The sequence below is a fragment of the Melanaphis sacchari genome, unplaced genomic scaffold (assembly GCF_002803265.2).
Source record: "Melanaphis sacchari strain LSU unplaced genomic scaffold, SCAv2.0 Contig47_pilon_pilon, whole genome shotgun sequence".
Taxonomy (NCBI): domain Eukaryota; kingdom Metazoa; phylum Arthropoda; class Insecta; order Hemiptera; family Aphididae; genus Melanaphis; species Melanaphis sacchari.
This window is the reverse complement of record NW_020271320.1, coordinates 738,437-754,829: the sequence shown is the minus strand read 5'-3', so window position 1 is coordinate 754,829 and position 16,393 is coordinate 738,437. Positions and strand designations below refer to the sequence as shown.

Sequence of the window (16,393 nt, the reverse complement as noted above, 5' to 3'; positions counted from 1 at the left end):
CTAAAATTTTTTCAAATGATAAAAATTATATTTTGATCATATAAGACGGATAAATATTTATATTTCGAGTACTTGGAAAGTTGCTTTAAAAACAAACTTGTTTTTATTCCTATAATCTATAGTTCAGAAAGGTTTTTCTGTTCATATTTAACATTTAATGAATGAATTAATTTAATTGCTCTATAAAAAGAATATTCCTTTAAACAAAAATAACCAATGACTAATACATCAAAAAAGCTTTACAAATTATTAACCTTACAAAATTATAAAACTAGATTTTTTGTTTATATTAGAGATTTTTTCTTGTATACATAAGCAAAAAATCTTAGTTACTATTTTAAAACTGAAAATTTATATAGATAAAATAAATTTTTTTGTGTCAAAGATAGGTTAAATTATTATTCAAATTTAGAATTTCAAAGTGATTATTTTTTAATCATGAGATCTGCCCTTAGTTAATAGAAATAATTACTATATTTTTTTATGTTAATATAAAATCATAGAAAATATTATAATACCTAATATTTTATGATAAATTTGATACAGCTCAGATTAATTTTAGTTATTAACAATAATTACAATATTCTAACATGTAAAAGAATGAACATTATTTATATTATACAATGATAATCTATTCATTCCATATAAATATTAGTTTTATAAGACTTAAATTTTTTTTTTTTTTTTGATTGAGAACAGTTGATAAATGACAAATTCTTATTTTACCTCAATAAAAGTTGTAATTTGTGTTATTTTTGTAATAATAGAATTTTGTTCTTGGAACTTTTCATCAAACTTGTAATTTTTCAAGCACTGAATATTTCATTGTTTAAATGTAGTATGCAAAAAAAAAAAAAACAATAACAACAAATAAATTGCTTACATAATTTTAGTGTAAAATAATTAGAAAGGCAATAAAATCTCTCCCATATTTAAGTATTATGATATTTATGTATTTTACAGTTATGATGTATAGATAGTAAATTTGTGTATTATTTTAATTTAAACTATCGAATTTATTTATCTATTTTAATTGAAATTTAGTAAAACTATTTAATATTTTAATGACATGAAATAGAATGATCACTTATTCTGATAATTTAATATAAAAATTAATTGTCGTGTAATTGATAAATAATAATTATTGTACTTAGCTAAATGCTAATCTAGCGTAATGTAAATGTATTTAAAAATATTTTATGATTTTATGGTATATAGTTATTTTTATGATTATGTTTTAAAAAGTAATAATGTTATCATTGCAATTATTACTGATTACTGGTACCTGTCTCATTCAACCTATGTTGTGTTTTAAATTAATAAAATATTTATTTTCAGCTACTGAACTGTAGTCCAATCATTATAAACTTAATAGAACTTGCTGTATTCCTTATTTTATTTTTTATTCTCTTAAAAAAACAGAATTATTCTTGGTTTGTTAGTTAAGTTTCAAGTATATTTTATCTCAATTTTGTTAATTTAATGTAGCCAACCTGCATTTACTGGCTACAAAAATAATTTAAAGTTATGATAAACATTGTAATGAAAATGTTTTATATGTAATGATATTGTATTATCTCAGTAATTGGGGTATTGGCGGTATTGTGTATCAATAGATAGATTTCATCAACTATATTTTACCTTAGTTTATATTTGTTTATTTAATTACCCTAATTGTGTTCAAATATACGTAATGTGTAGGTGGAGAGGTATTCAATAGTAAAAATGTAATTTGCAATGCTCTAAGATTTTTTAGTGATATCTCTATAGACATAATGATGTGTCAGTATATTACTCTATTTTTATTAATCGGAATATTAAAATATATTTTTACATAAAATAAAAATAAAAATAATTCAATATTTTCATTAAACCCTAACCATTTGAAACTGAAACTCATAAAAAATTGTATAGATCACGATTTCTGCTGATGTCTCATAGAAAATGTAAATTATTAATAATATAATAATATAGATATTATTCGATACAAAATTGGAGATACTTTAAGTATCTAGAGATTTACTATAGATTTATTATCCTTACGTTGTTAGTACATCCAAATTATTGATTTATAGATATTATTTAAAAATTAATTTCCATTAAAATCATAACGATGTTGGAAAATATAACTTACATTACATAATTTACAGTCTTGTCCGAGTACATTAATCATTCTTTGGTGGTTTTTTTTTTTTGTAATTTATAGGTTTTATAATTTATAAGCTGTATTAGGGTTTAAAGTAGAAAACAATTTCAGGGGGGGACTAATGTCTTCATATAATTTCAAGCGTTCTGTTTACCATTCTATGTTTAATGTCTAATACATATAGTATTATTAATAGTATATATTGTAATGTATAAACAGTGATTATGTAACATACTCATCCTACTTTTAAATCTGAATAATATTAAAATTTGTAATTTAATCTCAAATAGTCCTTTTTTAAGATAACTAATATTTTTTAGATATTAATTTAATATTTCGAAGAAAAATATTTTTTCTTATAATATTAAACTGTAAGTAGGTTGTCTTTTAAGAAAACAAAAAACAATCAGTTAGACAAAAAATATTCATATCATAAAAATGTAGTGTTTTTAGTGCTTTAAATTGTATAAGAAAAAATTAAAATTCTATGCAATGTGTAGTGAGCATGTTTAAATATATATATAAATATTAATATAAATATAATATATGAATATATTTAGCTCAATTTTACATATCATTATGTTATCAGCTTATCGAATACTTCTAATCACAGTTTAGTCATTTACAATAAATAATAAAATAAGTTATTTTAACACATATAATATTAGATAGTCCATAATTTGTATTATGTTATATTATGTTATAATGTATTATGTTTATGTGTTGTTATTACGTTGCGGTCTTTTAAACGCATAACATTATTAGGTAATTGGTTGTGCACGATATTTCGTTTCGTGCAATTTGAAAGCATATTTGCCTAATACATTTGGTCGTAGGTAAATTCGGAAGCATAAATGTACAAAAAAATAAAATAAAAAAATAATATTTCTATAACTAGTATATTATTTTTTAAATATTGTGTTTGTTCAATTAAAATATATAGGTCCTATACTCCTATAACTTTAAAGTGCTTTTCGAAACTGTACAATTAATTATTTACAAAATGTAAGATGAAATTAAGCGGAATTCTATACCTAATGAAAAATATAAATATATTTGTATTTGTATCGTAAATATAAGATAAATCTATTTTAACGTAGGTATATTGTACCGTTATACAAAGTGTTTTAGCCAAATACTTTTTTTTCAGACTAAACATAAATTTCCGGACAATTAGTTTCATAGAACTTAATAGCATTGATGAAAATCCTACTGTGTTCCTGCAAGTGATTTTTCTTTTAGCAATGGCGGCTCGTGAGTAATATTATGGGGAGATTTAAATTCTATAACATAAATGATAAATCCCATACAAAACAAACGAGGAAAACCCTTTTATTGGAAAATTATATGCATGTGTTTTTTACATCACTGCTTAATGACATAATGATTTAAATTTCAAAAGTATTATTTGGTTTTTTTGCATCTTTAAAATAACTACAAATATGTATTAAAATGTCGAAAATAATTAATATCAGATGACAGATAGTATAAACGTATAATAATTATCAAATAATGAGTGTAATTAATGATGAGTCATAATTTATGACGGCATACAGCGGCTAACGACCGCGACGGCGTGACGGCACGACAAATTTAATATTGTGAACTCAGTTTCAAATGTTTCAATTGTGTCTATAATACGCGATTTATTCTTCCCGGGCCCTCTGTCCAATCAGCCATATTGTTAAACGTTACGAATTACGATTGAAACTTTGCTGTCGAACGGCAGTTTTACTGAAACGGCGATCGTCGTTGAAATGACTAAAATAATATTTTCATCAAAATAACTAAAGGTTTTAGATTTTGTGGGCTTTAATAATAATTAACAAAAAAAAGGTATAATATATTTTCAATTTTAATGAAAATATTCTATACATTTTTATTTTTAATTAATTATTATTACAAGTAGGAAACGGTTTTTTTTTTTTTAAGGGGAACATCAGTCTCAAAGTCTCTCCTGACAAGCCGCCCCTGTCCTTAAGACGAACAAAACAGTTCTATATTTCAATTGGAAACGATAGTGGTTTTTAGAGTTTTAATTCCTACCCAACAGCCAATCAATATTTCTTCAAAATAGGTTGTTACATAACATATTCCACAGATTGTTTTAAAGTTTTATTTTTATTTATAATCACCGTCGAGGCAAACGTACTTTTGTAGGTCAGTTTGACACTGATCACTGGCAGGTGTCAGTGTGTCAAAGAACTCACGTTTTACTGCCGTCTACCTTTATCTACTTATTGAATAATTTTTTAACCATCTTTTTTTACATACCCATCATCAGGAGTGTATTTTCCTTCTAATAACTTCCCGATTTCAGTAAAATAGTTGATGAATAATAAACGAAAGTTGTAAGTCCAGTCTGTAATACAATAATAATGAATGCGATGACACTAAATAGTAAATAGTAATAATAAACAATATCCTTTCCAGTTTTCATAGTGGACGATTAGTCGAGATTTGCTTATATTATTTTGGTAAACTTATTTTAAACTAGGTTAGTGGTAAGTCAATGTAAAATTATACAATTAGAGATAATAGTAACTATTTAGTATTTTACCACTGTAAATAGACTTTGATAAGTTGAATTTTAACACGTTTAACTATTCGACATTCCACAGAACCACAAGGGGTAAATGGTCCAGCTGAAGTTCGGAACGAAATTTGTTGAAAAGAAGAAACATTTTAGAATTTGATTCTTTATAATATAGGCTATCAACCGTTAATACTTTTTCAATAAATATTTTAAAAGGAAGTCCTTTCTTCTTTCGCGAAATTGTGTTTTACAAAATTTGTGTTTTGACATAAAAATCTAAATCAAACGTCGAGTAATGCAGTACACCAATGTAATTATAATATAATAACATACTTAATAATGTAGCCACTATGTTTTAATCGCGACATCGCGTATTTCGAAACCGTATTCATATTAATACGTACCTACCTACTTGCCAAACGTCGATGGTGATTTTAAACGGATACCGCACACATTAATAATAATATATCGTGTTTCGTTCGCGTTCGTGTATTTGGGTTGTCTTGACGACACGCAGCTCAGACCGTTTCGACAAAACGCTCGCAAAGACATTAGACCTACACCTAGCAAGTACAAGCCGCAGTCGGTCATGTGCCATCGGTAAGCAAACGTCTTGCCGTTTGCACGCAACATAATATACAAACAATCAGCTGATGTTGGTCATTCGTTGGAGGTACGTAATATTTTAATAAGCATTGTATTTAAAATTTTGGTCGATGCTATTTATATTTGTTTATTATTTGAGAGGATTGCACTGTACATGGGGATAGGCATTTTGTTTGTTACGGGGGAAATATTTAAAAGATCTCACTCCAAATAATGTAGCTTGCTTCTCTCGCGAACCACAAAAATGATTTTTTCATCCAGACGTAGAAGGAAAACTATTTACAACGGTGTGAAAATATTGATTTTCTATTTCACTAAATAAAGTAATGGAAATTTTTTTTTAAAGACTAGACCTATTTTTTTTAGTAAAATCTATGAAAAAAAAACATAGTATCTACTAGTCTGGGATTTAAGGTCACGGGTTCCTGGCCGTATCCAATTTGTATAAAAATGTATAATATGTTCAACTGAAATAACGTATATTCTACCCATGTTAATATTTTAATATTATACGAGTATAATGTAGGCACACACTTAGACTAAAAGTGCATTTGCTAATATTGTAAAAAAAATGTCAAGACACTGAATACATACCGGAGGGGGGATTTTTTGCAACCTCTTCAATCCTAATTGCTAGAATAATAAAATGTAGCACACGAGTTAATTGAAAAAAATTCAAGTTCACTTGATATTTATATGTAAATATAAAATATTATTTTTTTATAAGAATAGAATACAAAATGTAAACACATTTGATCAGAAAACATGTATAATAGTACACAAATTAAGTATAATAGTTTATAGAACTTAGTAAATTGAACGGAAATGATACTGTAAAGTGTATTGCGTGTAGTTGTTTACCAGTGAATTTTCGTTTACATTTATAAAATGTGTATTAAACGTTCGTATTTTATTTTATTTTTTGAAATGTATTCATTGGTACTTGGTAGTTAAGGAATAATTTTTTAGGTATTTACTAAGAAATTATCATATTAAATTTATGAGTAAATAAAAAATAGTTTAGGTAGGTAGTTCGGCAGAATTTTAATCTCAATTAAATACTGACTTTATTACTCAGATTAATATAATTTTATATATCTTTGCCCTTTGGGAAATGATGATCAAACAGGAAATAATTGTATTTAGCAGAGTTCGGTGTCGACATGTTGTAGTCAACCGATGTTGATCACGGACAAAGTTTGACGCGTCTCCGCGTGATAAACACTTAAAACATCACTTAGCGTATTAATACACCTTATTTATTTTTTTACTGTTTATCATTAAATAACAGCCAAATGGTTTTTAATCTCTCGTCGCTGATTATATTTATGATAGTTATTATTATTAATAATACTAATATAAAATTGTAAACATTTATTAAGTCTTAATATTCCTAATATTTTTCATAGCGACTTTATCACCGGTATGGTGCACGTATACACAGAAAGTCTTTGGGAATATATCGTATCTATACTATATACTCGTATTTACAAGTCTCATAAAGAAAAAAATTTTCTGTTGATAACTTTTTTTTTTTACTAGCTTTTTTATTTAAATTTAATTTTTGCTGCTGTTGAACTTAATTATTATTTTGTTTTTTTTTCTCAAATTAAAAAAAAAAAAAATTTAGTAGGTCTGATACTTCTCTAGCATGTAAATTTAATTATTAATTATTTCCATTAAATATTCACGAATTTATGAATTTATATAAATTTATAAAATAATTACCAACAACTTACATACTAAGGTTACATATATATTAGTAGGTTAAAGTAAAACAAAAAAGTAAAAAATTTATCCATCTTTGTAGAAATGTTAATTAAATATTTATTTATTTTTTAAATGTTTATCAAAAAAATATTTGTTTAATTATAATTAATATTATAAATAATTTTAAATTAACTATTTAAATCTTGAATTCTAATAATTTATAATATATTTACATAATAGTTTTCTGAAACATAAAATGAGTTGGAAAAACACTTATCAGCTCTTGATTAAAATATAAAACCATGGCGGATATATTATAAATTCACACGTTTATGTATAAACATTTTTTATTCAAATTTTTTGATTTTTCTTTTAAGTTGTGGTTTTATTTGAAGTCATTAACTAGTGAAATGTATCAGATATTTCGATTAATATATTTGATATAAATTTACCATTTTTTAATTTTTTCATTGATTAAATATTTAAATGAGAACAATTTTAATAATAACTTTTTTTTTTAATTACAAATAAAATATTTTTTTTATAGTTAAAACTTAAAATTTAAAGTCTCGAGTTGCATTATTCATGAAATTTTAAAATATAAATATTATACCATTATCTGTTATCTAATATATAATTAATTTTTATATAATAGGTACTTACCAAAATCGTTTTTGGGTTTATCTTTAAAATATATAAAATCAACATAAAATATTAAAGTAATAGATAATATACAATAGGTACCTACTCCAGTTCTTATATCACTAATAATTACTTGGAAATAAATGACTATATTTTAAACATATTTTGTTATATAGTATTTTTTTTTTAATTAATTAATTAAACCAATAGTAGCACATTTTTATGAAGTTGAGTAAACTGAGATATTATTTAAGTTCGCGATTTACAATTGATGCATATTATTCAACAAACTACTAATAAATTATAAATTTCTTGTTGTTCATTGTATTCTAAGGTATTATTGTTCAAATGATTAGGTAACTTTATTTTTTTATTTTAAAAACATTCGTAGCTTGTGGGATATATTATAAAACTTATTTAAAAGTTATAAATTATAATTATAACAGTATTTTATCATTTTCTGAAATTTTTATAGAACATAGATAAAGATAAAGATACAGAAATATTTAAATACTGGATACGTAAATTCACTCTGTTATGAATAGGATTTACATTTAAAGAAAAATTTAAACTGAAGATTTATTTCAAATTATTTATGTAACTACTTATTCTACTTATATTTTTCTATTTTATTTTTATGAAATTAAAAAAACGAAGAACTAAGTATTTTATAACTGTACTAATTACCAGAATTTTTCATACACATTTTTGGTATCTACCAATCTAAAAATTATTTATTGTTTTTTTAATTGTCATAACAGTCTTTTAAACACGTTTAATTAACTTCGTTATCAATTTTTATGAATTTTCGTGTTTTTACTGTATTTGTTCAAATTATTACCTCAAGACTTTTAATAGGTAGGTAGTTTTATACTCACAAATAAAAAGTATTATATTTCATACTAATAAAATAAAACTTCTTCAAAACTTTAAGCTATATAATTGTTTTATTATTTAAATATGCATAGTTCAATTATATATAATACGAGTAGGTATATACTTATAAATTATAATAAAAACAGGTCCAGTAATTAAGGTATTAACAAAATTAACCTAAAGTTTGTCTTATTTTTATAACAATATTGTGAGTAATTGCAATTTACAAATAATTACTAAATACCTAACCAATAAAATAAAAATTGAGAACATTTCTTGTAAAATTGTATCTATACGTTATGGAAAAAGTATTTAATAAAGTATATTTTAAATACTATGTACTCCCGTACTTGAATACTTGTTCATATTTTGCGATACCTAATTGTAAGGCAGGGTAAGTTATTAGTTCATTTTTTTGACTAATTAAGTTAATATAAATAAATGTAAGTTAACTTTAGCTTTGAAAATTAATTTTTTTTTAACTTGTAAAAGTTACAAATTAAATAGAAATAGAATACATCTTAACTTCATTAAAAACCATTTCAACTTTTTTTTTAATGACAAATTATTTTTAACAATGTCTGTCAAAAAATAATACAATAAAATTTTAGCAAAGTATAAATATACACATAAAGAAAAATAAATAAATACATAAGTAGTAAAAATAATACATAAGTAAATAAAAATAATTAAGTTACATATAATGAGAATAGGACCCTACTATAATAACAATATAGTAACATTTAAATTAATATTTATAGTTATTTTTAAGATTCGTTTGAAATACTACTATTTTTGTCTTTTAAATAAACAATACTAGTTGTAAAAATAACTATTCAACTAGCTATTATACTATTGTGACTTAGTAAGGCGTCCTTTTTGTGGCACAATGAGGTCAACTGATAAAAAAAGCATAGGTTTTTTATTACTAGAAAATGTTTAAAGTAGGTGATAATAAAATCGGGTTAATGTTACGTAAGATATTATAGCAAAACTAGCCATTTAGGATAACATCACAACCATAACCATTAGGTCTTTAAACACGCGAATTATATGGTAATCAAAAAGATTGACCTTTAGCTGGACGAATATTATTATAATAGTAATTGGGTCGAGAACACTTGACCTCGACCTCAAGACATCGGTTTATGTCTACTATACCGCGTAATTGTGTGTCCAAATAAAATTAACGCTAAACTTTTGTGTGCATAATCGATTTCCAAATAATCATATGACAAGGTCATAAACCATAGTATGTCCACAAAATAAATATTCCAGAATGTATTAATAGTATTTGCGAATAAATACTCCATTTTGTTTATTGTTTCTTAGTCAATAATTTTTCTACGATTTCGCATTAAAAAAATGCAATTGTTGATAAAGGTTTACATTTTTCATTTTCTGTAAAAATTAACCTTAGGTAAATATTTAATAAACATAACTAATTTTAAGATGAAAAAATGCTTAAAAAGAGTAAAAAAAAACCATTAATATAAAATATTTAATATATTCAAATGTAATACAGTATTTTAATAGGCAATTTGTTGAAAAAAGATTGTATAATTTCAAATATTATAATTATTTATAATAAAAAAAATCGTTGTTGACTTATTATCGTACCATAAAGTCTTCGCTGGTTTTAAATATAATCAATTACTTAAAACAGAGACTGTCTGTCAGACTATTTATTATTTCATAATGAATTTTATATGGATATCAAAGCAATTTATTTTACTATTAATATTACGGTAAGTTGATTTAATTTTTGCCAAAAACATGCATTATTTTGTTATTAATTTTTAATAATAATAATAATAATATTAATTTACGATATCATATACCATATTATTATAATGTTATTTTTATTAACTTTTGAATCAATTTCATATTACCAAGTGATAACCATAAAAGTGTTAAATAGCGTGAATAGGTTCATGGCATGAAAAGATATTATCTTAAAATTAATCTTCAAACGTATTTAAAAAATTCCAATAAGTATAAAATAAATTTCAAAATATACGTAAAAGTTTTAAGTCCTCGTAAATAACGATTTTAAATTATAACAAAAATAATGACCATCGTTATTCATTGTTTAAATATGTAATTTTATCTAAATTTGAACTTAAACGTATTTAAAAAATTAATTTGATTTTTCGGAAGAAATGCTAACTTTTACTTTAAATTTCTATTATTTAAAACTTACGAGGAACTGTTTATTAAATTTTCAAGGTTCTGACTGAACAAAAAATATTTTATTGATAAAAGAAAATGTGCAAACATCTATAAACAATTTAAAAACAGTTAATTAGCAAAATATTTTAAAAATTAAACCAGTTTATTTAAAAAATGTTTTAACGTAAATTATGTTAGATTTTGAAAAATTTAGGATAATAATGCTAACTTAACGTGCTAGTTTTAAATGTATTGACTCAGAGTCATAAGCGATGATCTCAAAACTAAAATAGTTAGTCAAAAATTTTCAAGTCAATTCCTATCAGCTTACTAGGTACCTACTAAGTTTGTAAAAATTAGTATAGATTATATATATATATATATATTTTTATATATATTTATGTTTTATATGCGATCATAATATGAACACAATTATTGCCATATAGCAATAAATTATTGCAATATGTTAAAGACTTAACGTATAATACTAATATAATATATATAATAATATAATATTTATTGAACACATTTTGAAAGTAAACAATGTTGTACAAATCTTGAATTTATGCGAATATTTTAGATTAATAAGTATTATGTGTTTTATTTATTTATTTCGAATAATTTATAAAAAAAACATATTTATATATACAAAAATAAAATATAAAATCTCAAATAACAACAAATCCTAAAAGATAAATAATAATAATCTTATACATGTGTTATAAATATCAAAATAGAATCTTAATTTTAATATTATATCTTTCCTTATATATATCTCCTAACATTGTTGCTTAACACTTTTTTAACTCTAATTTTTTTTTCTCTTTGTTTAATCTTTAACTGTAAAAGTGCCTTCACTGGAAGGTATCTTTAATCCGTCCTTCATGTCAATTACCTAATTCAACAATTTCGCTTATTGTTCAAAAATTTATGTAACAGATTGTGAAAATAAAAATTAAGTAATAATAAAAAAAAAAAAATTTTAATATTACAAGTCTAAATTAAGCTCACTATTGCCTATAACGATGTTAATTCTATGCGTGTAATGAAAAGTAAAATACATTTTAAATGAATAATAAATTATTAAATAAAAATATTAAATGAGTAGGTACTTTAAATGTGTGAGTACCAGTGGTATTTAATATCTATTATTAAGAAAAAATCGTTAAACTTATTTTGAAAGTCATGTAAAAACACAGAAGTTAAAATAATTTATAGGTACACAAAAAACATGTGTACACTTGTTATGAATGTTGACTAACAAATATTACTTGTCCGTAAATTAAGGACATAAAATAATCAAAATTCTATCTATGTGAATTTTGGTGTACAAATTGTGAAGTCTGGACAATTGTACATGTACTTGTAAGTTAATAAGGAGATATTTGTTAACCTAAAATAAGACAGTTAGAGTTAGATATAGTGTTTAACGTTCATGGTTCATTTATTGACACTGTGCTGTATAAAACTAAAAATTATACTACATTCAGTATTGAACTTATACTAGTTATACTATTTCCACTGAAGTGTATTTATAATTGTTATTTATTATTAATTGAGATAATACATTAAAAAATGTAGCTACATAAAACTATCATACAATAATTAAATTATTATTGTAATTCGTATAAATTATAATTACTTACACCTCTTAACCTAGTATACAGATATGCTAGTTACATTTTTAAATTAAAAAAAAAAATCTGTTTAAGGTTGAATATAATACGATTTCATAATGACTACATTACGGACCACTACTACGACTGAATTTCGAAAGAGAGTATATTTTGATGGATCGCCATCACACGTTTTCAATGAAAAATGCCTAACGCCTTTAATGAAAGCGTGTATGTATGGACGATCCGAACAAGTCAAACTTATCCTAGAAGAAAAAGTAAATAATAACTTTTATTGTATTATATATTTATGTATTATGTAATATTATTATATTAATAATTAAAATAGTAAACAAAAATGATGTAACAATCATACGTAATTAAAAAAAATGTAGTAAATGCTGTAAATGTGCTTAAATTTAAAACTGTTGACGGAAAAATTAATTTTTAATTTACTTTCATTCTCTTTTTTTTTTGTGAACAGCCATTGGCAGTAGTAGAACGAGATAGTGTTTTTAAGACAGCATTGCACTACTGTGCCGAAAATGATGAGGACGATGCAGAATGTGCTAAACTTCTTCTAGAAGCCGATCCATCTATAGTCGATATACCCGACGACGATGGTCATACGGCCTTACATTTGGCTGTCATCGCTGGTAATTTGGCGTTAGTTCGATTTCTGCTCGTGACTGGCCAGGCGGACCCAAATAAACGAGACGCTGAAGGTCACTCGACTGTACATTGGGCGACAGGTATATAAGTATTATTATGATATCTTAAACATTCATCAACCAATAGTTGTAACTTTCGTTGATGATAAATAACTAATACAAGTTTTAAAATATTATATCTATTTATCTTTAAAATAATCTTTATATTTACTATTTTTGTTTAAAAAAATAAATAGTGCATATAATTTTGTTTTATCGTGAAATCTCTACATGGATTCTAAGAAATAAGCGAAAGAATATAAATGCACCTATTTATTCTATAAGGTTTATAAATCATTCAAAATTATTTAATAACCAAGAAATTTAATGATTTGATGTTTAGGTATCTAATATAGGCGCTAACGCGTATCAAGTTTTGAGTCTTTTTAGTTCTTGCAAATTTTTTTTATACTAATACTTGTTAGTAATACAATTTTTTAAGAAGGTTCAGATAATTCGACTGGTATAAAAACATTAACTAGGTTGTCAAAACTCCAAATACTTCTCTATAGATTATATATTTATAAATTCGTCAAAGAACAGTTAACTCGTAAGCAATGATATATATATTCATATATTATTTGATAAATATATATATTCCATATTTTACATAACCACTTAGTACCTATATAAAATTATTCATAACTAGATATAATCATTTATTTTAAGACTTGTCTATGTCTTTGAAATAAATAAAATCAGTATAAAAATGTATAACTAATAACATATTGACAATAAAAGTGCTGGAGGAATTGAGAATTATTATTCTACATAAAATTGCGTGACTATGAAAAAAACTTTCATGTTTATTCTTCTTTAAGTTTTTATTCAAAATATAATAGACCTATAATAAAATATATACCTTATTTTAAACACATAGGATCAACAATTAATAATTTGTTTCGAAATCAATATGTATATATTCTATACTAAAGGAATGGAAAAACAAAAAAAAATGTTTAAGTTGCGTGTCGATAAGCGTAGGTAATGCGTGTAAGAATACCAAAAATTAAAAGTTTATCATAGCAATGCAACCGTATTTATGATTATAGATTTTAATATAATTCTCGATTTATTTTATTTTGTTTATTATTTCATATAAAAAAATGTGTAGCATTAAAGGTAGATAAGTAGACGCACGTGTATAATAAGTAAATGAAATTTGAATAAATGTATATATATTTGATAAACATATGATATGCGAGCCACACGTTGGTAGAAATCTTATAACTTTTATGCAATAGAAATACAATAACGTTTTATGTGTGAAAAAGTTTATATTTATTTAAATGTATTAAATTAAACAACATAACGCTTTATAAAACAATAAATTATTGTCTATTGATAGGTAATTAGTAATTTAAAGTTTATAGACTTCCTTTCAATTATTTAGTTTATGTTAGAAGCATAACAGAGCTAATAAGCTGAAAATTTGTTTTGTGAATATAACACAAAATGATAAAGTAAATAAATTTAAATATAATGGTAATGATAATTTTTTTTATTCTGTAAATGGTAAACCAGTTTTTGACCAGATTTTGTATTTTTGTTTTAATTCAAAAATTAATAATGAAAGCTAGATATTTGAAATGTTCACCAAAACTTTATATTGTATACTAAGTGTACTATAATTTATAATTATTAAAATATTTTGTCTCTTTTTGAGCTAACATTTAGATTATTACTATTTTTTTTTTTTTAATATTTGTAAATATTTAAAATTCTAAAGTTTATTTGAATTTATATATGATACGATAAAATTTTATATTTTTTATTTAATAATTTAAAACTTTCGATAAAATATTTAAGCTGGTCAAAAACCCTGAAATTTAATATAAGATCCCACATAAGCTCTTAAAGCAGTTTAAAAATATTGAAAATATATAAGCATAATTTTTTATTATAAGAATATTTTAAAGTTCAAATGTTGACACAATTTCTTAAAAAACAAACATTTTTTTATAATTTTTTAGATAAAATTAAATAAATTTTAAATTAGGCCTTACAATATTTAATACAAGGTTTATCATAATAATTTTTTGCATAGAAACCAAAATTCTTAAAAATTTTAATGTATATTTTTTTATAGGTATATTATATTTAAAGTTTTAAGTAATATTATTTAGGTATATTTGGTATGTTATTTATTTAAACGATATTTTCTTACAATATTCCTAAAGTTTGATTCGAAGAGACTCGAAACTTTTTATATATATTATTATTTACTTGACATAATAAAATTTTTGAAGTATTTAGATTAATTTCAAGCAATTTATACCATGCACTTATTTATATCAGTCTACGTAGTACCTTCATTGATATATTGAGTTTTAAAGAGTTTTATTACTACAGATACGATTTGTTTTTAGAAACAATAAGTTCAGTCTATTGTATTACTAATTAAAAAATAAATTACAATAACAGCAATATAAATAAATAATACAATATTCTTAGGAATAAATACTGATAGACCGTTTCCACTTTGAATTGTTTTTCGAATGCAACGATTTATTTTGAATTAAAATTTAACATATCCTTTAAGATACCTACTCAATAATGAAGTACATGGTTCCTACAATATCTGATGCATTTTTTAACTTCTTTGTTACTGGGTCACTGATAAATATTAATTCTTATTTAATAGTCAGTTTAAAATCAATATCATTTAAATAATTTATGACATATTGCGTGGTATATTATTATGTTGAGAAGGGTCATTTAAAAATATATCTACATAGTAAAGTAATTTACCTTCAGATATACCTAATAAATTTGTTAACATTTAGAATTAATTTTTAAAAATATTTTCTAAGAATTTTTATTACGAACCTGTATTTTTCATTTTAAAAATGCATTTAATTTAAGAAATTTTCTATGTATAAGATAATAAAAAATATTAATAAAATATAGAATCATATACATATTGGCCATATAGCTGTAAATTATAAAATTTACAAAATTTATATTTTAATAAAGTAAAATTGTTTTAATTTTTTTATAAAATATTAATTGTTATTATAGATGTTTTATAGATATTTTGGTTTTAATATGTATTGACTGATTATTGATTATATACTGAAAGCATAAAGTAAATGTACATAATTCTATAATTGTTTGTTTAAATAATATTATTTTGATTTAATTTATTAAATTTACTACTAATACTCATAGATACAAAATAATTATATATTATTAGTGCGCCTAACAAATATAACTTACATTATATAAAATGTTTATAAAATATGTAATGTGTATATTATTAATTAATATTTATGACTTCGATATTTTTTTAAATTATAAACGATAATATATTGCACTAAGAATCAAGTAAAGTTTTAATGGATTTCTTATTTATTTAATTATTTTATACAATATGCGT

The 16,393-nt window shown here is 23.0% G+C and overlaps 1 protein-coding gene across 1 annotated transcript in view; it reads left to right on the top strand.

Moving 5' to 3' along the window:
- Positions 1-5,275: 5,275 nt before the first annotated feature.
- LOC112598364 overlaps positions 5,276-16,393 on the top strand; it is a 31,048-nt gene continuing 19,930 nt past the window's right edge. Inside the window, exons 1-3 of the mRNA XM_025344793.1 lie at positions 5,276-5,355; positions 12,401-12,582; positions 12,789-13,056. Of these exons, the coding sequence (XP_025200578.1) occupies positions 12,424-12,582; positions 12,789-13,056 (427 nt within the window). The 5' untranslated portion in view covers positions 5,276-5,355; positions 12,401-12,423. The remainder of the gene's footprint in view (positions 5,356-12,400; positions 12,583-12,788; positions 13,057-16,393) is intronic.